At 42.4% G+C, this 22,592-nt stretch overlaps 1 protein-coding gene and 1 long non-coding RNA gene across 2 annotated transcripts; both read left to right on the forward strand.

Annotated features, from left to right (window-relative positions):
- The first annotated feature begins 367 nt into the window (after positions 1-367).
- LOC112179346 (CASP-like protein 2A1) lies at positions 368-2,260 on the forward strand. The gene is given in 4 exon segments (XM_024317743.2): positions 368-730; positions 1,525-1,595; positions 1,598-1,641; positions 1,742-2,260. Coding segments are annotated over 4 exon segments (603 nt in total). The 5' UTR covers positions 368-512; the 3' UTR covers positions 2,012-2,260.
- A 6,642-nt stretch (positions 2,261-8,902) lies between these two features.
- On the forward strand, positions 8,903-9,543 carry LOC121050413. The gene is made up of 2 exons (XR_005802908.1): positions 8,903-9,153; positions 9,364-9,543. It is a non-coding gene; the product is annotated as an uncharacterized LOC121050413 (long non-coding RNA).
- Positions 9,544-22,592: the final 13,049 nt, after the last annotated feature.

Raw genomic sequence — 22,592 nt, forward strand, 5'->3', positions numbered from 1 at the left:
ACTAATCTAGTGAATGCGTTTATCAATACATTAATATACCATAGTCGAACCCACCATAATACTCTTGCCCTAATCAAAGACGAGTACTAGAGCACTCTAAACATAGATAGATACCTACTTGTTTCCATTAGAGAAGCATGCTGTTTGTAACAGTGACATGCACCTATTTATTAGCTATTTTGCTCCAAATTTCATAATGCATGCTTGTGGTGTACGTACTCGGCGTATAGCGTATTCATACGTATGTTCACAAATTTTAAAGTACGTACGTGTGGTGTGTGTGGAATGAGAGAGTGAGTTAGACAGTGATACATATGGGGATGCGCGATCAGCCATAATAGATGACATTGAATGCTTCACACCCACCCTGTAATTAAAGGTCGATGGCTCCATTAAATAGACCCAGAAGGACCAGTAGATGAGGAGGTGGACCTTGAAAGCTCTAGCTCTTCATCATCCTAATATTTGAGTTCTAAAGACCTAAACCCAAGGAGGCCAACAACACCAGGATCATGTCAACGGTGGTAGAGAAGTCTGCAGCGGAGGTTGCACCGGGAGACGAGTTAGAAGGGATGAGTAGCAATGGCAACGGCAGCAGCTTGAGAACGGCGGAGACGCTGCTGCGACTTCTGCCGATTGCTCCTTGTGTGGCGGCTCTGCTCGTCATGCTTCACGATTCCCAGGACAATGAGTTCGGATCCGTTTCCTACTCTCATATTGGAGCTTTCAGGTAGATATACTGATATACATCATATATATGACAGTAATTAGATAGTATTTCCTTCCTTGCATGCTTCTCTTCTAGATTTATTCATGTGATTGTGAGTTATTTATCTTAGTCCTCGAGAAAAAGAAAAAGAAATCAATTGAAGGGGAGGTTAAAGTACTAATTAATCAATAGAATTTTTTTACTTGTACAGGCAATATCTTATTTCTAATTAATAATTTCTGTATAACTATTTATTTTCACTAATATTTAGTTCCTTTTTGGGATCCTTCATTCAGAGAATTCCATGGCAGTCCAAACCTGTATGCATATTCATTTCAAGTCTCCACTATAGAATCCTTCATTTAGTAAAAAAATGGGTAGAATAGTGGGAAATACCGATATCATGATCAGTCATATACCCAAAATATGTTAGAATTATTCGAGTTTATTTTTTATTTAAAAAAAATTAAGAAATTAGAAATTATGGTCACCCACCGTTTGAAGGTTGGTATGAATTCAATAACATGTCAACAGTGGAACTGTGGAAGTTCGTCTAGTTATGATAGGATCAAGAAAATTTTTGCACGCAAAGGCACGTCTATGTTGTCATTTAATGACTCGATCAAGAGTTGACTACTGAAACCATATCACTATCACACAGTTGAAGCTCATATCTACAATGTGTATACTTGGGTCTCAATCATAATTAAGTTACTTGTTGGAGAGATATGAGTCATTTCATCCAAAGAAATCTAGTTACTAGTTAGAGATCGAATTAAGTGAATGATATATTTCTATGTGTATGCAAAATGTAGGTTTTTGGTGCATGCCAATGGCATCTGTGCTGGTTATTCCCTTCTCTCGGCTATCATATCAGCCAAGTCTCGTCCCCCACCAAGTCTCTAGCCTGGACTTTCTTCTTCATAGATCAAGTAATTACTTACTTATTACTTACCATTTCTCTCCACTGCAAGTAATTATTAGTTACAGTTTATTTATTACTTGTTGGTTTTGTATATGTTATATATGTAGTTGCTTACGTACATAATTCTGGGAGCTGGAGCTGTGTCAACGGAGGTTCTGTACTTGGCTTATAAAGGAGATTCAACTATAACGTGGAGTCCGGCTTGTGGGAGTTATGGTGGATTCTGTCACAAAGCCACAACTTCTGTGGTCATTACATTTCTGGTGGTGGCTTGCTTTGTTCTCATTTCACTTATTTCCTCCTACAAACTCTTCAGCAAGTTTGATGCTCCTGCCATCAACTCCATTAAGGGCATTAGAACTGCCACCTTCGGTTGATAATGATGATGATGATGATGATAATCTGCTTCCACGGTTGACAAGTTTATCTCTAGTTACTTTTTCCTCGGATTATTACTGCCAGTTATTACTTGCATTGAATAAAAAATAGATGTTTGTGTGCTTGTGTAATTTTGGCCTTTGGTGATTATAATGTGTTTCTGGTACTGTGTCTGCTTCTCGTAATTCCTAACAGTATTAGAAAGAAACTAATAAATATTTTATTGCTAATTAAAGCTTTTCTTTATCTGTTTGCACTGAAGAACCTAAGTACGTAACTTTGTTTTATTTGAAATTCAGAGAGAAATTGATCACGTACAGATGAAATTAATTAGATTAGTTGATAGCTAGTCCCACGCCTATAGTGGAGTTCCAAGTTGTACGTAGAGCCAAAAGGAGAAGGCACTGTGATATTGAATGCATTTGGAAGAAGAATGAATATAAGTTGTAAGATCAGAAAGGATAGAAGAAATTACCAAAAATAAAGAAGAAGAAGACTCAAAGGTGTAGCAGTCTGCAGGGATGATCAAGTGGAGTGAAGAAAAGCAAAGGACTAGGTAAAAGCTTCAGAAAGCATATTTCTAGAAATATAGTTTTTATTAGGAAATTTTTGTATCATTGGCAATTTGGCATTCCTCATAGGCTCATACAAAAAAGCAAAGCACTAGGTAAAAGCATGAGAAAGCATATTTCTTTTTTTATTTTGAAATGAGAGAAAGCATATTTCTAGAGAAATATATATAGTTTTTATTATGAGATTTTGTGTTATTGGCATTAATCCTCGTACAAATTCCTAGCTTTTATTGTTACATAATGATTGAGTCTACATGATGAATCAAAGATGTACGTAGTAGAAGAACATGGTCGATTAAGACCTCCACTCCCTTGTGATGCACCTAACAGCCATGTTGTTCACAATATCCTTGTGTGATTAACACTAATCCTGATGACTTGAAAGTTGTGAATAAAATCAATCACATATACATCCTACAAATCAGTCAACTAGTAAGTATAACAAGCGGATGCAAGGTCAAAAAAATTAAGTCTCAAATAACTGTAATATGGTTTAGGGAATCAATATTTGAGAGAGAATTGTTGTGTATTCTCTTTGATAATAGGGGCATCTTTATATAGAGGATTACAATGCATAGAATCTGAATTGTACAAGGAAAGGTAATCATACAATGAATGGATATCTCTAAGATATTCTCCGAGATTATCTCTAATTAAAACCCTATTACCACTAGGTCAAGTAACCTAGAGTTTGGGCCAAACACAATTTGGATTTACTTAAACATTCCCCCTTGTGTCGCCTAAACGCGGTGCTTCTCTCATTGCCTCGTTAAAAACCTCGCTGAGTAACAAAAACCCAGTGGGACAAAAATAACCTCGGTCGAAGGGGAAAGAGAGCACAACACACCCTTCACGTTTCGAGATCAACATGTGGACATCTCCCCCTGATGTCTGTGTCTCCCCCTGATGACTATGATCATGGAAGTTCAAATAGCTTCCGCAAGCCAATGCTTGTAACATGTTTCTCGAACGTGGATTTAGGGAATGACTTAGTGAACAAGTCTGCCACATTGTTCTTAGATTGAACCTGATTCACTTTGATCTTGAGGAGCTTCTGTTGTTGCTGATTGTAGAAGACCTTAGGCGATATGTGCTTGATGTTGTCACCTTTGATGTAACCTTGTTTCATTTGCTCAATGCAAACAGCATTATCCTCATAAATGCTAATACGCTCATCTATGGTGGATTCCAAGCCACAATTACTTCGAACATGTATAACTATAGATCTAAACTATATACATTCACGAATTGCTTCGTAAAGAGCAATAATCTCTGCATGGTTCAAAGAAGTAGCGACTAAGGTCTGTTTAGTAGACCTCCAAGATATGCGGTCTTACCCATGGTGAATACATAACCAGTATGGGAACTGTTAATATCTAAGATTGAGCGGTAGCTAAATCTTGGTTAACGCTGGTCTGATGGGTGGACTGCTACTTACGAGTTTCTTGTGGCTTCCGCTATCTGTCAAATGAAATACAAGGGGCGTCAGAGGGAGACCGCAGTTGGCGGTCTTCTCTACTCCGATGCCTAAGTTAGTCAATGTATTTGTGTTGACAGAATAACAGTAGGTGAGTAGTAAATGTGTAATTAATGAGCAGAGAGGATTGAACCTTTTATAGGTGGGGAAGAGGCTGACCTCTTCCTTGTTTTCGATGTGGGACTGATATGCTTCAGTTCCCAGTTTCTAGAGCTTCTGATGCTGTTTTGGAGAGGCGCGTGGTGGCACGTCAGCGGTGATCTAGGGGTGAGCCGGGGCTCAGGCGGTAGCCTGCTTGGCTGTGTTTTCGTAGGTCACATCGTTGGTGGTAGTTGGTACCGCTGGCAGTATCATGAGCGTGGCTCATTATAGCTAATTATGCTTTGGCAAATGCTCATGTAAGTACAAGTCCCCCAAGTTCCCAGTCAAGGACGGCAATCTTGGTTGGGGACTTGTCTAGCGGTTCGAAGCGTTACTTCTGCTAGACTTGCAACAGCATAATTACCTTCAGTGCATTGTCAACCATGGATTTACTGAGCGAACGCTTTATACCCTTTCGGGTGGGCCCCTGCTAGGTCCCCCAGGGAGTCCCCCACTCCCCGGCTAAGATGGGCCTCCGTTTGGCCGACATATTGTTTGATGAGGGGGATCTGTACTGAACAGAGGGTGTTGGGTAGCGAGCCCAATCTTTGATACCCAAGTTTCGGGGGTCAACGTGCCTGATCAGGGACGTCGAAGTCTATTAATATGTCCCCTTACTTGGTTCGGAGGGACATAGCTTGACTGCAATGCCTCGTGGCGATAGTTGTCAGCATGAGGCGTTGCCTCAGGAATCGCCATTGGCAGAAGTCCCTCCGCTGATAAAAACTAGTAAGAAGCGTCGTTGAGACCTTCTGGCTTGAAGCTCAGTAAGCGGTGTTACGCTCAGCGAAGATTGTTGCAAGATGAAGTGAGACATTCCGCTAGCTTGAAGCTCAGCGAGCGGAGTTACGCTCAGCGGAGATTGTCACTTACCAGATGCAAAGGGAGTAGTTCCGCTAGCGGTGTTGCGCTTATCGAAGACTCTCGCTTGCAAGATGGAAGGGAGAAGTCCCGCTTGCAGTATTGCGCTTAGCGGAGACTCGCTTGCAAGATGAAAGGGAGAAGTCCCGCTAGCAGTGTTGCGCTTAGCGGAGACTATCTGGATGATTGGTATGTTTGCCCTTTTGACGGTTACTTTGGGTAGACGCTTCGTCTGACAGCTTCATACACATGGTCATCATGCATTGGGTTGGCATGTGGGTGCACGTCGCCTCAGCACACCCGTCTCTTCGCCATTAATGCGAGTAATGATCAATTTTGTAACCGAGGTGACGCCTCGGTTAATCCGGAGAGTAAATGCGATTATGGGGCAAGTGTATGGCTGTCGTGTGATGTCGTTTTTCAGCGGACGGCCTAGATGTGTTTGATGTTGATATAAAAGAGGGGGAATTTAGCGAGATTTGACACTTTTGCTAAAACTTCAAACTTGAGTTGTCGTCTTCAAGCCTTGTTCTGTGAGAGTCTGAAGGAGTGAGTGTTGTAGTTGACCACTGGGGCGTTGATTTTTCAGTTGAGAGTATCATCCTAGCATCTGAAGCAGGAGTTCTCCAAGCGCAGACGTTCAAATATTTCAGGTTGGTGTTTCAGATTCTTGCCTTTGCTTTGTCGTTTTGGGCCTCTGAAGCCATTTGCGTCTGACTGTGTTCTTGCTCTACGTCATGATAATGTGTTTTAAGGGTCTAGAAACGCTTGTGGGTAGATGTTGGCCTTCTCCTCCTCCTCCGAGAAAGTAATGGGCTCCCAACCAGATTTTGGGGTTTTAGCAGATCTCTCATAGCGGATGTTGCAAATTTCTTTGGGGTGGTTGGCGCGTGCATAACGCTTTCTTGCCCTATGAGACATGTTGGTGATCGGAGCACCGCCGTCATGGTGTTGATGCGGCGCATGGGCTTGATGTTGGCGACCACAGGTGGCGGCTGACGCACCTTAAACTGCTCCAACTTACCATCACGATACAAAGTCTCAATTGCCGTTTTGAGGGCATTACAGTTGTTGGTGTTGTGACCGCTATCCTCGTGGTATTTACACCACTTGCTAGTGTTCCTTGGTTTTCCCACCCTTGGGTACTTTCTTGGGGGTGGCTGTGGGATCTGGTCTTTGCATTGGTCGTATATCTCTTCATACGAGGTTGTGAGGACTATAAACACTGCGTACCGTTGGGATGATTCCGTCTGTTTGTTATGGTTATCCCCGTGGGAGGAGCGGTTGCCCTTGTTGTAATGTTGGTCCTTTTGCCGCATGCTCTGGTAGCTGCCTTGTTGTCATTCTCTCTTTTTATTAATTGGTGGCGTAGCAGAGGTTTTATTAGCAGTCTCCTACTAGCTGGATGAGGGTTGTGTGGACTTTGCTGGCGTTGGCGGCGGTGGCGGTGGCGGTGGTGGTGGTGGGGTTTCTCCGTATGTGATGAACTCTGCCTGTGCGTGGATGACTGCCTCACTCATGACGTGGTCATACGCAGCGTTTGGATGATTGTAATTGAGATGGTAGAGAAATGGTCCCTTTAGGAGTCCTTGCTTAAAGGCTGCCAATGCCATTGTTTTATCCAGATCGCGGCACTGAGATGCCGCTGCTCTCCACCTAGTGACAAATGCCTTCAATGTTTCCTCTTAGCCCTGCTTGACGTTGAACAACTGAGTAGTATTGTGATGTCCGGCGGCCAACAAGATGAACCGAGAAAGGAAAGCAATTGATAGTGCATGGAATGAGTCGATGGATCCTGGTGGGCATTCAAAGAACCAGCTCATTGCCTCACTATCTAACGTTTCGCTGAATAAGTGGCAAAGGGTGGCGTCATCAAATCCCTTGTTGTTAGTGACTTTTTTGAAGGTGTCCATATGGATGAAAGGGTAAGTCATGCAGCCATAATGTGGCACCTTTGGTGACTTTGCATGTGCTGGCCTGACGACTTGCAGGATCCTAGCGGTGAATGGCCCTAGCCTGGACACAAAGAGTGGATTTGGTATTTGCGCTAGGGTGCTCGCCTCTGCCCGTATCAACCTTTGTTCTAGTTGCTGCATCCTCTCCAGGATTAGGGCGATTGCGTCGCCAGCTAGCCCCGCCTGGAGGTTCCGTTGCACCGGCTCCCGCCTGGAGGTAGGCGGATTACCCTCAGTTCTAGCCCTGGTTGTGAGCCCCGGAAAAGTTCTCGAGCTTAAATGAAATAGTTCGCTAATTGACTTATCGATTTCGATAAAAGTTAAAGTACTCGGGAAAAATATTCAGAAATTCTCGTGACGTGAAATCCTCAATTTAGGAGTTGGATAATGAAGTACGCGTCACGACGAGTTCGTGGAAATTTTCGGAGAATTTTCCAGTGACCCGAACTATTTTGAGTGAATTTCCGAAGTTGTGGAATTTTAGAACTTAAAACAAGAAATAGAAAATAGGTGGAGAAATCCCAGCCATTGATTCATCCACCGCTTGATCTGGGCCCTTGATTTCATTTTAAAGGAAGGGGACCAAGTCAGAATGGATCCAGAATGATCGAGAGAGAGAAAGAGGGAGAGCTGGGAGCTCTCTGACCCGACACCTCAACCCGGTCGGCGCTCCACCGTCAGGCCACCTCCGGCCGGCGCACGGACACCATCGCCTTCGTCTCGTTGTCGCCGTCACGATTGTGGTCTTCGATCGCCCATGCACCGGACGAGGAGGGAGAAACGACAGTGAGAAGATTGGACTGCTCCGGCGAAGTTCAACCATTTCCGGCCATTGTTCAGGGCGCATTCGGTATGGAAATTCATCCCTTCGTCATAATCTACACGATTTGATACTTAGTTTTCAGTTTGGGTTGGGTTCTGATGGTTTTCGTTTCCGGGTTCGATGCTGTTGCTGACGCCGGCTACTTTTCCGGCTCTTCTTGGCTTGCCTCGGCCTCAACTGCAACTATAGGCAAGGTATTCGGAAGTTTGCTGGGAAGATAACGTCTACATCCTCAGTTCTTCGTCTGCCCAGTTTCAGCAAGGAGTTGGCTTAGCTGCCTTAAGATTTTGAAGGTATATTTCAACTCTCGAACCAAGTTTTGATCTTGGTATGATACTTGGAGGTTGGATGAACTGAATGGGTCGTTTGGTTGAGATTATATTACGCTTGTTCTAAGTTTGGTTGCTCAAGGTTGGGTTTGAAAATGAGTGGATAACCTGTTGTTGTGGCTTGAAATGGATAGTTGGTTGTTTGAATGTGTATAAGCTCGATTGCATGTGCAGAGTGGGTTATGTGTCGATGTGAATGGATTATGACTATCATGTTTGGTTGTGGTTGTTGCTATTTAGGTGATAACAGTTTAGAATTTATGAATTGGTTGTGGAAAAATCAAAAATATGGTGAAGCTATAAAGCTTGAGTGTCCATAGTAAATTCCGTGGAATTACTTTGTGGCTAAACGGTTAAGTAAATTCGAGATCTTTCGTTAGTGACGTCGTTATTGGTTTTTTTGTGTACTTCGTGGTTTGATAATAAGTTAGGTAATTATCGAGTCTACCTCGATTGGTCAAATGGTCAAAGTGGTCAACTCCTGGTCAAACCAGGAAAAGTTGTTCTAGGCGATTTGTTAATCGTCGAGATTTCGTTTAACTGTTCAACAGTTATTAACTATCGAAATGTCGGAATTTAGGATTCCAGTTACCCGAGGAACAGAAGGTTCGCAACTCTCGGAGTACATGAGAGAAAGCATCGGAATCCAGGTAGGGATTCAGGACTCTCCTCGGTTAGTTGTTTTCTTATATCTTGTGTTAAAATGATGCATGATGAGTGGTACGGTTTGGTTATGTTAAAATGCAATGCATACTAACCAAATTGTGAGAGATGTGATGGCTTGAGAGCGAAAGGGGCACTGACTTCCTTGGGTTCGATCTCCTAAACCTCCGGAGGGTTAGCTATACCGGTCGTCCGAGTATCTGCAATCACGGACTCGGTACGTGTGTATAGCTAGGTAGTGGACGTTCTCGCTACGCTTACCTGGTGATAAATTAATTTGGGGTAAGGTCGTGTAGTGGGTCTATGGGACCGGCCATCAGGTAACACTTGGATTTGGCGCCGTGTTTATTCAAGCATCATGCATCGGTTTTCACGTTGAAAAATATTAAAGTTGTTGTTCAAAATTTTTTTAAATACTTGGTTTAAGCCTATTTTCATACTGGAGCTCCAAAATCTATTTATTGGTTTCATGCCTAGTCGAGTTAGGGTCCCTGTTAAGCAGCGAGGACGAAAGCTCACCCCTACAACAGTATGATTGCAGGTACTGTGCACTGGTGACGGGACATTAGCGGACGGAGCTGGGTGTGCATAACAAGTTCGGTAAACCCTTGTCTGGAGTTGTGCTAACTTTTATTTCTCAAACTTCGTGCTTCGGAGCTTGTTGTTATCTAGCCTCAGGTTAAACTCAGTTGGATTCTCTTTCATTGAAATCCGTACCCAGTGTACGTCCTTATCCAAGTTCTGAACAAACAAAATAGTAGCTAGTAATTCAAGTTTTCACCTCAAAAATATTTGTAGCTTCCGCTGTGTTTTATAAAAAGTTTTTTTTAAACAAAATGCCTAGCGGTTCTCTAGGATATAAATCGAGCGTTCGGTTTATGTTTTAGAGATTCGCGGCACTGTGACGTGCTTAAGCTGGTGAGGTGCAGCTTGGGGCGTTACACTGGTCATGGAGCGGTTGGTGCGTGGTTGTGACTCTGCGTCCTGTTCTAACATTGGCCAGGGCAGAGGAGGTGGTCCCATTCCCAGTAACTCGGGTGGGTTCAGCGGTACCTACATCTGTATGATTGGTGCGGGTATCAATCTGCCGGTATTAGGTCGACTACGTCTGGTGCCCTGCGATTACTCGCTCTGTGCTGGGTTAGCGTTTGCCTCCAGCACCTTCTTCAGTTAGTTGAATTTTGACATCAGCGTGGCCACTTGCTTTTGGGCCTCGGCCTTTTCTCTACCCTCTTGTTCGCGCTCCCTGTTTGCCTTGTGGAGGTCCGCCAATGCCAGCTCATACATAGCAGCGAGATCCTGGTCTAGTGGGCAACTGCTACCCGGTCGGGCCTCCGTTGCAATTTGAGTAAGTGGGACCTGGGATGAGCCCTGGGGTTCCACGCTAGGGTTGACCGGAGTGTTGAATAATGCACGGTTAACGTTAGTCACTGGGTTGGTAGGATGGGGGTTGGCGAACTGATCCTCTTAGCCTTCAGCTTTTCCCCCGCTACCGTTAGTCATGGTGATTATTGTGGTGGGATGGCCTTTTGTTCAAGGATTCCCACAGACGGCGCCAATGTTAATGTCTAAGATTGAGCGGTAGCTAAATCTTGGTTAACGCTGGTCTGATGGGCGGACCGCTACTTGGGAGGTTCTTATGGCTTCCGCTATCTGTCAAATGAAATACAAGGGGCATCAGAGGGAGACCGTCGTTGGCGGTCTTCTCTTCTCCGATGCCTAAGTTAGTCAATGTATTTGGGTTGACAGAATAACAATAGGTGAGTAGTAAATGCGTAATTAATGAGGAAAGAGGAGTGAACCTTTTATAGGTGGGGAAGAGGTTGACCTCTTCCTTGTTTTCGATGTGGGACTGATATGCTTCAATTCCCAGTTTCTGGAGCTTCTGATGCTGTTTTGGTGAGATGTGTGGTGGCGCTTCAGCGGCGATCTGGGGGTGAGTCGGGGCTCAGGCGGTAGCTTGCTTAGCGGTGTTTCCGTAGGTCACATCGTTGGTGGTAGTTGGTACCGCTGGCAGTATCATGAGTGTGGCTCATTATAGCTAATTATGCTTTGGTAAATGCTCATGTAAGTATAGGAACGACCTTTGTGCAGGTCAAAGAGATACCCAACATAAGCAAAACCTTCCAAAACACTTATGTCGTTTTAGGATGGAGAGAAGGAACGCAGACCACTGTTGGTGGCGTTCTTGACATATGATGGGTCCGAATCCATCGTCTCTCTGTAGGGATAGAACAAGCCCATATCAATCGTACCACTTAGGCATCGAAAGGTATCTTTAACACCAGTCTAATGGCATCGTGTTGGCATAGAGCTATATCTAGCTAACAAGTTCACGGCAAATGAGATGTCTGGTCCTGTGCATTATGCTAAGTACAATAATGCTCCTATTGCACTTAGGTAGTGCACTTCTACCTCTAGCACATCTTCGTTGTCTTCTTTTGGATGGAATGGATCCTTCTTTGGATCAAGACTACCGACGACCATTGGGGTGCTTGAAGGCTTAACTTTGTTAGTACTGAAACGCCTAAGCATCTTTTGGATATAAGCTGATTGATGAATCAGGATACCATCTTCACGATGCTCAAGTTCCAAACCAAGGCAAAACCATGTTTTCCCAAGATCTTTCATCTCAAACTCGGATTTCAAGTGTTCAGCGGTTTCCCTCAACTCTTTAAGGGTGACAATTATGTTCATGTCATCAACATAAACCGCTACTATCGCAAATCCAGAACTTGTCCTTTTTATGAACACACATGGGCATAGTTCATTGTTGACATATCCCTTCCCAACAAGTAGTCACTTAGACGGTTATACCACATCCATCCGGATTGCTTCAATCCATATAGTGAGCGTTTCAATCTTATTGCAAACGCACTCCGTGGTTTAGAGCCACTTGATTTGGGTAATTGAAGTCCATCTGGTACCTTCATGTATATCTCTGTATCTAGATCCCCATATAGATACGCAGTAACCACATCCATAAGCTGCATGTTCAGTTTTTCAGAAACTAACAAACTGACAAGGTAGCGGAACGTGATAACGTCCATTACGGAAGAGTAGGTCTCCTCGTAGTCCATTCCAGGGCATTGTGAGAAGCCTTGTGCCACAAGGCGAGCTTTGCACCTTACAATCTCATTTCTCTCATTACACTTTCTAACGAATACCCATTTATGACCAACTGGTTTGGTGTTGGGTGGTATTGGTACAACAGGCCCGAATACCTTTCTCTTCGCTAGAGAATCAAGTTCTGCCTGGATCGCATCTTTCCATTTTGGCCAATCAGCTCTACATTGGCATTCATCATTGGAGTGTGGTTCGATGTCATCGGTCTCAATAATCTCACGCGCTACTGAATACGCGAATACATTATCAATGATGATGGATTTTCTTTCCCACGTCCCATGTACACTACTATAATTTACAGAGATCTCTACGTTCTCATGGATAGGTTCTGACATTGAGGCGTGCCCCAAAGATGTCTCTTGGACATAACCATAATCCGGAACATTCTCATGGAACGGATTTTGAGTATCGATGATCAAAGGATTTGTTTGTGCCTCATTCGCTCTCTTTCTAGGTCAAGTGTCCTTCGAACCAATCGGTCTACCGCGCTTCCTCTCGGGACCTGCGGCCATAAAGGCCACATCACTGCCAATATTAACAGTGGCGCCATCTCTTGGTACCTTAGGAGCGGCATTACGTCCGGTATTTGGGACATCAATCCTTGCAGACACGTTTGCAGTAGGTATGTGTGATCTCATCACTTTAGCAACATTAGAAAACGGATCAGACAGAGTGTTTGCTACGTTCTAGAGCTCGATAATTCATCTCACTTCAAGTTCGGACTGCGCGTAAGGGGATCGAGATGAGACATAGTGGGGACAGACCACGACAATTCATGTCGTTCCTGTTGAACATCTGTGTTCTTATCTCCCCCTAACGACGGGAAGACTGTCTCATCAAAATGACAATCCGCAAATCTAGCAGTAAAGAGATCACCTGTCAAGGGTTCAAGGCAGCGGACGATAGTTGGAGATTCATATCCAACATAGATGCCCATTCGTCTCTGTGTACCCATCTTAGTACGTTGTGGCGGAGTAATAGGCACATAAATGGCATACCCAAAAACTCGTAAGTGCAAGATATCAAGCTCGTACCCAGTCACTAGTTGTAACGCAGAATAAGGTTGGGTGGCAATGGGTCATAGATGAATTAGCGTTGCTGCGTGCAATATTGCATATCTCCAAGCGGAAATAGGGAGATTGGTGTTCATAACCAATGTTTGTGTCATCATCTGTAGTTGTTGATAGCGGCTTCTGCGAGACCATATTGGGTATGAACATAGGGAACTAGCTTTATATCAATCCCCAGTGACATGCAATAGTCATCAAACGTTTTCGATGTAAACTCCCCAGCATTGTCAAGTCGAATTGACTTAATTGGATGGTCAAGGCAGTGAGCCTGTAGACGGATAATATGGGCAAGGAGTTTAGCATAAGTAGCATTTCGAGTGGACAACAATGCGACATGTGACCAGCATGTCGACGCATCAACCAATACCATAAAGTATTTAAAAGGCTGCATGATGGTTGAATTGGTCTACATATATCCCCTTGGATGCTTTGTAAGAACGGAATGAGTATTTTGGGATCCTTTACGTAGGACGATCTCGGTCCTAATTTACTTAAGGAGCAGGCTTTGCAAAATGAGCGAGGGGCCTTAGAAGTAACCAATGAGGATTTTGGTTGGGCCTGAGCGTCTGAATCGCAATTAGAAGCAAAATTTGTGATTACATCACCCATCATGGCGTTGGAACCATGGGAAATGGCACCCATGGCGCCATTTCCATGGGTAACAGCCTTTTTGGTGTTGTCAAGGGGGACATGGGCGGCCCTAGGCCTGTGGTGGATGGCGGCGACGCCAAAGGCGGCTGTGGCGGCAGTCACACTAAGTCTAGGAATCAATCTTTGATTCTTGCTTCTTTTCGCTCGAAAGAAAGGATGTCCGTGTGAAGTTTTTAGTATACGGATCATCATGTCACGACCAAGATGTCCTAGTCAGTCATACCAAAGCCAAAATGTGTCAGAATCCAAAAGATCTTCTCTTATGACGCTATTGGATTCAATAGGTCGAATGGTAGTGACATAAAGTCAACTAGATTGACACATAAGCTTCTCTAAGATGCGCTTTCGTCCATAGTCATTAGAGGTAATACAAAGGAACTCTTTTCTATTCTCAGTATGCGTTTCCGCATGGAATCTGTTGGCTCGGATATCTTTAAAGCTCAATAAGGTTCGATTTGCCTTAGAAGCGTAGAGAGCTTCTGCGACATTAATCAAGGTGCCATTTGGCAAAGGAAATTGGGTCATTCCATGTCCTTGAACTAATCCTGATGGCCTAGCCATCATAGTCACAGAGGAATATGTAGGCAACATCTCCAAGAATAATTGCCTATGGAGGAGAATGGTGTGTGTAGTCGCACTATCTGCAAGACATTGCCGTTCTCCGGAATCCATTCCTAAAAAAAAAGCTCGTAATTAAAAAGGAGTCATAAAGAAAAGAACTCAACTTTTATTAATAAGTCAATGGAATTACATCATTGTCTCTCTCACTAGAGAGAATCTAATCCAAAAACTAGCTAATGCAAAACAATGGTAGTCGTTTCACTTCTTTCAGTAGCTCCAAAGCAAATGTGACCAGGTGAGTAGAGAGATGTCGGTGGAGCAAGGCTCGTTTAAGTACCACTTATCTCAAAACCTTCCTAGACATCACACATACTTTGGGTAAGCCTACTTTGAAGAAAAACTAAACCATTAGCATTTACTACAAAAATAATATGGAATTGCCTACATTTCTTGGAAAATAAAAAGACTTAATCAAAATCGTCAGTTTCTGGATCTTGACCCTTGAAGTCTTCCAACCTTAGATTGAGATCTCCATCTTGATCTTCTTGTTCCATGTAATGTGCCTCCCTAGCTTCACGATACATCTTGTATGCGTTTGCAACATGCTGGGATGCTTTACACGCCCTTGCCCAATGTCTGAATAGTCCACACCTAAGACAAGCATCTTTATGGTCAGGTTCCCTTGATCGAGGCACTTTAGGAGCGTTTTGGGGACGGCTTCTCTCTTTGGTGGCGTCACCACCATAGCCGGAGGCTTGGCCTCTCTCTATCTCTTTACACGTTTACCTTCACGGTTCCGTGCACGCCTATCTTGGCAGTTTCCTTCCTCTTTAGGGCTAGAATATGGACTAGAACGTCCTGAATTATCCCTTTCCTTAGGGTTTCGCTCCTTGCGCCCTCCCTTAGGGGCACGACTATAATTAGACTCCGGAATTGGCTTGACTCCCACGGGTCTAGAATTATAGTTCTTCACAAGTATGTTGCCATGCTTTTCAGCTCCGTTCATGGCACCAATAAGCCCATGAAATCTTGTGATTCGTCCGGCATTGACATCAATCTGATAGTTCTTGGATATCATCAATGCAGAGATGGGAAAGGTAGAGAGAGTCTTCTCGATCAACATCGTATCAGTTATTTTCTGCCCAAAGAATTCCATCAAAGACTTTATACGAAGTGCTTCCGAATTGTAGTCAAGTATAGACTTGAAATCACAGAAGCGGAGGCTATGCCATCTCACTTCTAAGTCTAGAAGCAAGGAGTCACAAATGTTGCCAAAACGTTGCTTGAGTTCTACTCACAGTTTTCTTGGGTCTTCCTCATTGAGGTACTCATTCTGGTGCGCGTCATTCATGTGCCTTGTCATGAGAATGATGGCTTTAGCTTCATTCGCCTCTCTCGTAGCTCTATTTGCTTCAAAAGCGGCAACTTGTTGAGGAGTAAGCACGTTCTGACTTGGCTCTTGGATCATACTTAGGATCCTGTTAATGTTTAAGATTGAGCGGTAGCTTAATCTTTGTTAACATTAGTCCGATGGGCGGACCAGTACTTGCAACGTTCTCAAAGCTTCCGCTACCTGTCAAGTGAAATACAAAGCTGCGTCAGAGGGAGACTGCGCTGGGCGGTCTTCTCTTCTCCGATGCCTAAGTTAGTCAATGTATTTATGTTGACAAAATAACAGTAGGTAAGTAGTAAATGCTTAATTAATGAGGCGAGAGGAGAAAACCTTTTATAGATAGGGAAGAGGTTGATTTCTTCCATGTTTTCGATGTGGGACTGATGTGCTTCAGTTCCCAGCTTTCGGAGCTTCTGATGCCATCTTGACGCAGCGTATGGGGGCTCAGGCGGTAGCCTGCTTGGCTGTGTTTCCATAGATCACCCTGCTGGTGGGAATTAGTACCGCTGGCGATAGCATGAGCGTGGCTCATTATAGCTAATTATGCTTGGCAAATGCTCATTTAAGTACAGATCCCATCAGCCTTAAGATGTTAGCGCACATCACGGACACTTGTGGTATCCTGCGCCTGTTGTCTCTAGTGGAGCGAAGCTTAACTTATTCGGGTTACTCATCCTGAAAAACAACAAGAAAATAAGGTTAGTTTCAGAGCAAAAAAGGCTACCACGAAAACAATAAAAATTTCTAAGCGTAGTCGCTTCCAAGAAATTCGATTCCTAGAGGGGTTGGATTAGATCGAAACAATGATGTTTGCGGTCAATCGTTTTATCTCAACAAACTCTAAGTTTGGAGGACTCTACAAGCTCCAAGCTTGGAGTGAGAACGAACCCCCACAGTTCGGCTTAATTTGGTCTCCTATTTGATGAAGAAAAGGGGGTAGAAGAAGGGAGGTTGCAAGTGCCCGACAAAAGAAGAGAAATTGAATTTTAAAAAAAAAAAACTCTAAAAAAAAAGGGAACTTTTAGAAAAAAATACCTCGAAATAGGTCACCGGAAAATTTTGGCTGGAAAAAGTCGCCGAAACTGATGTGGCACCAGCTGCTGACGTGGCACCGGCTACTAACATGGCAGATCTGTTGCTGACGCGGTGAAGTTGATTGGGCGCTAAAGTGTCGGTGGCTGCAGGGCTGATGTCAACAGGCCTGGATTAGTGGGCTTCTGGGCCGATAGCTGTCTTCTTCTTCTGGGCCGAAGACTTGTTGGCTTCTAGGCTGCTCACTTTAGTCTCGGTGGTGCTGCAGCAGGTAGCAGACGGGTGGGGATATCAAGAGATCTTCTGGTAGGTTTCGGGTCTCTATGGCATGTTTCGAAAAACTTTTGGCCGGTTCCAGGATACTGGGTTAAGGTTGTAGCTTCTAACGGGGTATGACGGTAATTGATAGACGGAAAAAGGGTGAACCAAGCAGCAGGTTTTCTGCTTCTTCTTAGGGCCAATTCGGTGTTTTTCAGGCCTATTCTAGGGGTGGTGCCGCCGGTTCTAGACTCCTGGAGTTGAGAGCTTCAACGTAGGCGGTGGAGGTTTCTGGGATTTGAAGGCTACGAATTTAGGGTTTCAGGGTTAGGGTTTCGTGCTGATAACTTGTTTCAGGGAATCAATATTTAAGAGAGAATTGCTATGTATTCTCATTGATAATAGGGGCCTCTTTATATAGAGGATTACAATGCATAGAATCTGAATTGTACAAGGAAAGGTAATCATACAATGAATGGATATCTCTAAGATATTCTCCGAGATTATCTCTAATTAAAACCCTATTATCACTAGGTCAAGTAAACTAGAGTTTGGGCCAGACACAATTTGGATTTACTTAAACATAATATGATTTTATCTTTATTAATTCAGTTTCTTTTTTTTTTTTAAGCTTGCATTGGTTAATTCCACAACTTTGGAGTTTACCGTTCATGAGCAATAAAGTTTGAGGTATTTCAAGCAACGACGGCAAGGATGGCTTTGAGGTTTCTATGGTGGTCTACAAATTTAGGAAGATGGTTCTAGTCGCTTAATGACGTGTTTCAAGACGGTAGCATTACAAGTTGGTCTCTTACTCCGTAGTCCATAGCATTCGATCTGATAATGCTACGATCGTTGTGGGAGGGTATGATGGATTGTTTGACCCGCCCTTTGTAGAACTTAGTATATATGGTAGGTTAATACCCTTAGGCTGCATTTGTTTGCCCGCATTAGTTACTGCATAGGACAAAAAAATATCTAAGATGGTGTTTAGTGGTTCAGATTAGTCTAGCATTGGAAATTTAAATCTTGTCAAGATAGGATATCAACTCATGTTGGAGAGGTGGGATATGCATAGCAGTACAGGATTGTAACTAACTACAAGGATAGATCTTGACCAATTGACCACCATCCTTCTCCAAATAAATAATCATCGTCTGCGCCTCCGCCGTGAACCCGAAATCGAACACAAAAATATTATTCTAATCGGGTTGATTGAGAAGTCTGAATCCAATGTAAATCATGTAGCTCCAATTACCCAAATCCACCTCCACAACTTTCGGAGCCGCATGACCCTATTTTACTCGACGGTTGATCCACCAACTGCGCCAAATTCGCCATTACCTTCGACTTTGATTTCCCTACACTCAACTTAAGAGAGCTGTTTGAAACGAATGAAGACCAAAGAGCAACGACGCCATGGTTCTGACCTTGAAGAGTGAGCTCCGTCGGGTTGTTGGGCTTGAAGAGTGATACTTTGGCAGTGGGCTTTGAAGAGAGTGAGATGGAGAAGGAGTTGGTTGTGGAGGCCATGGACTCGGGTACGGATCAAGGTCAGGTTGGGATAGAGAAGAGGAGGTGAGTTTGCGTCTGAGTATTGGTGGTGTTGTTGACAACGGATCTAGTTCTTGTACTTATCCATTCCAGCTGTAATCCTCTTATACCAAACACATGAAAACATTAAAACAAATTCAATCTTATCCTAATCCAATTCAATTCAATTATTATTATCCTAATCCATTCCTATCCTGGATGACAAAAGTGGCCTTAGGGTTTGGATGCACATCATGAATCTTCCTCCTAATTTGAACTCACAGAAGGTGGGGGTGTATCATAGGCACAATGTAGGTGACTGATCTTATGGTATGTTTACTTACTTACGATGGAAATGAAAATAAATAAATGATGTTGGTGTATGAGTTTTCTTACGTTTACTAACATAAAAAGGAATTGAAATTGGTGTGAGTCCCACCTCATTGTCAGGAATTAATTCTTGAATAACCTGAAACTTAATAACCAAGGGGATATAGGTTTAGGAATGAAAGCCTCATGAATATATTATTTTTCACCCAAACTTAATAACCAAGGGGATATAGGTTTAGGAATGAAAGCCTCATGAATATATTATTTTTCACCCAAAATATCTTTACGTATTTTCAATAACTACAAATTATCCATAACCCTAGAAATATATATACCCCTGTCAGCATCAGAAAACAACAACAACAAACCTCATGTGGTAAAAGAAACGGCTCGACTTCTTTTGGTTAGTGACCCATCTTTCTCCTCTCTTCTCTATTCTTCTCCTTGTGTATTCTTCATTTCATAATCATATTAAGTCAAGTTTTTCTAGTTTCATTTCAAATCCTCAATATAACTAGAGTGTTGAGAATATATACATCCCACATGGGAAAAATGGGACCTTGGCTATGGGTTTATAAGGGCTTGGGCCACTCCATCCATTGCCAAGTGGTTTTGGATGTGAACCCCAGATTACTTTATCATGGTATCAGAGTGGGTTACCCACGTGTGCATGCCTAACGGCCACACGGGTTCCACGTCACCCAAAGTTGTCCACGTGGTCCACGTGTATGGCTTGAAAATTTGCCACACGTGCGGGGACGTGTTGAGAATATATACATCCCACATGGGAAAAATTGGACCTTGGCTATGGGTTTATAAGGCTTTGGGCCACTCCATCCATTGCCAATTGGTTTTGGATGTGAACCCCAGATTACTTTATCACAGAGCCCCATGAGAGTTGTTGAAGTATTTAGAATGTTTAGGTTTCTTCTTTGAGTTCTTATCTATTTCAAATTTCAAAAGTCAAATTTTAAAGGGTGTGAATTCTAGTATATATTTCCTTATCCTCTATCTTCTTATTATTCTTCTTCTTTTGATAGGGGTATTTTAGTAATCGAACTGGTTTTAATTTTGATTCATGAATATTAGTAAACAACATCAATTGTAATCAGTTGCATTCCCATTCTGATTCCATGAGGTAAGTAAATAGTGTAATGGAAATGAAATATTCTCATACTAATTCCTTCCTTCTCCCATTTTATGGTACGTTTACTTACTTGGAATGAAAAATAATCATGAATCGGAGACAACTGGAATGAGAGAAGAAAGGAATCGGTATTGATTCCAGAAGAGTTGATTCCTAAACCCATCTCCCCCCTTCGTAATCAAATTCCTGAGTATTCAGGAATCGATTCCTTATAAGGAGGTGAGACCTACACCCATTCCGATTCCTTCATGTGTTAGTAAACGCGGGAATACTTTTACCCAGAATCATTCCTATTCCTTTATGTGTTAGTAAACGCAGGAATAAATTTACCCCGTAATCATTCCCTCTATTTTCATTCCCATTCCAAGTAAGTAAACGTGTCATTAGTTGTCTCCGATTCATGATTTTTTCCATTTCAGGTAAGTAAACATGTCATTAATCTTGTCAAGTACAACGTGGCCCCCTGTATTGACAATGATTCGAGTGAGGATTGAGCTAGCAATGTCTAACGAATTCTAGAACAAGTACAGCGGTTAATCAATCTTACCTTGAAAATGTGATCGGAGCATGTATTAGATATTTGCAGTTGGAGCATCCCTGTAACGGTTTTTAGATTATGGCAGGTTCAGGAGCGAGTCCATCTTCGAATGGTGATGGAGCCCGACTTGTGGATCACTTTGCCTTAAAACTTTTGATCCCTTTAGTATTTCAATCACATATTCCTAAGGCATTACCATAATAAAGAAAGGCTTTTAGCATTGCCATTCACTTTAGCATAATTGAAATGCTTTGGTCAAAATTTTTGAGAAACTTTTTTATCGAGAGTGGAAATCGACAAAACAAGATTAACAACTAGTTCATTGAGCTATCATCCAACGGTGACCATTGGTTTAAAAATAAACAAACACACACCAACAAACAAATCTTAAATTATAATATTCAAATTTAGGACACCAGTAAATTCTTTCTTTTGGTGCCACAACTGGTGATTCACTCCCTTGAGATCACTAGTCTATCCCCTCTCTCTTAGTGTCTCAAATAATGTAATTCACAATTTCAGAACATAATAGGAACCAACACTTCAAACAATCGTATATAACAAACAATTATTCCAATAATATACTTCTCAAACATCACGAAGCATCAAAACCCAACTTCAAGACTTAATTATACTCATATTTCATACTTCTTTTTTTTATCAAGATCACACGGTTCCTCAAAGACTTCCTAGGCCCAGAGACTAATCTGTGCCGGGGGATCATGTCAGAATGCTTCCTCCCCCCTGGCCACCAAGAATATATTGGGATTTAACTCCAATAAGCGTTGGCGGGATTCGAACCCGTGTGTGAGGGTTCCACACTTGGAGACTCCTACCAACTCGATCACCTATGGTGGTTATATTTCATATTTGAAATCAAACAAAGCAATTATCAAAATCATACCAAATTTCGCAATCCAAAAGAATAAATGAAATCACAAATCATTACTAAATCAATATTCTAAATCCAAATCATGAATCTCAATGAAATATTTCAAAATTCATAAATATCGCAAATCAATTAACAAACTCAAATGACCATCGAATGTCATAAATCATCATAGAAAACCATATTTAATTCAAAATGCGAGAAACCACCAAAATAAAGTGAAATCAAATATCACCATGCAAAACGCCCAAGAAAATATGATACAAAAATCTATTTTCAAAAATAGAATCGCATGCATTTATATTCAAAACAAAATTCAACTCACAGTATACTACTTAAACAGCCAGGCGTAGGGGTAAAATAGCCAAGTGTAAGGATTCTCGTCAAGCGATGGTTCTGCACGTCATCTTGTACATAACGACAACTCGCAAACAACAAATCAAATGCTCCAACGTTAAATTCGAATCGATAACGAAATTCGGTAAACCCCTCGTAAAACAAATTCATCGAAGATGGATTCGACTCAAACCTCAAGGATTTTGTCAACTTAATTATTTTAACATCTTAGTGAAAAATAACAACAATCTAATGGTCGGACTTATAGATCACAAAATGTTCACTAAATTCAACAAAATTATAGCAACACGTTTGTATCAATTAGCTCTATCCAATGGGTGTAACTAGAACACCAAAAAAGGCAACACATGCCTCCACTTGCCGCTGTAAGTGGCTATTAGTAGGCCATATGTGAGCCCCTAAAAAATTTTAGTTAATATCCGAAAGTAATTTCTCGCTAATGAGATTTTTCCGCAAGGTGATTTAAGTGGAGGACGTGACTTTGGAGATTGTTTTAATGTCAAGACCACCTATTGGGGCTTACGATTTAAGTTTGGGCCGAGATTCTTTCATTTGGGCCTAGAAGGTTATCGAAGTTTAGTGAGGCGACCATTTGTTGAAGTTTCGGAGAAAATAATTTGTGTTGTAACAAAGTTTTGGATTTTAATTTTACGAAATCGAGTTTTGGGCCTAAGACAAAGTTGAGAAGTAACTTAGGAAGTTTCCGACGAAAAACGAATAAAATAGAAGTTACGAGCTAAGAATAAAAGGGTTAGAAAACAGCTAGGATAAATTCGTAATTTGACGTGAGGGTAGGATCGACTTTCCACATGAACTAAGAATAAAAGGGTTAGAAAACCCTAGAGACCTCACAACTCTCCTCTCTCCTCTCCCA

Source organism: Rosa chinensis, chromosome 7 (assembly GCF_002994745.2).
Source record: "Rosa chinensis cultivar Old Blush chromosome 7, RchiOBHm-V2, whole genome shotgun sequence".
NCBI lineage: Eukaryota > Viridiplantae > Streptophyta > Magnoliopsida > Rosales > Rosaceae > Rosa > Rosa chinensis.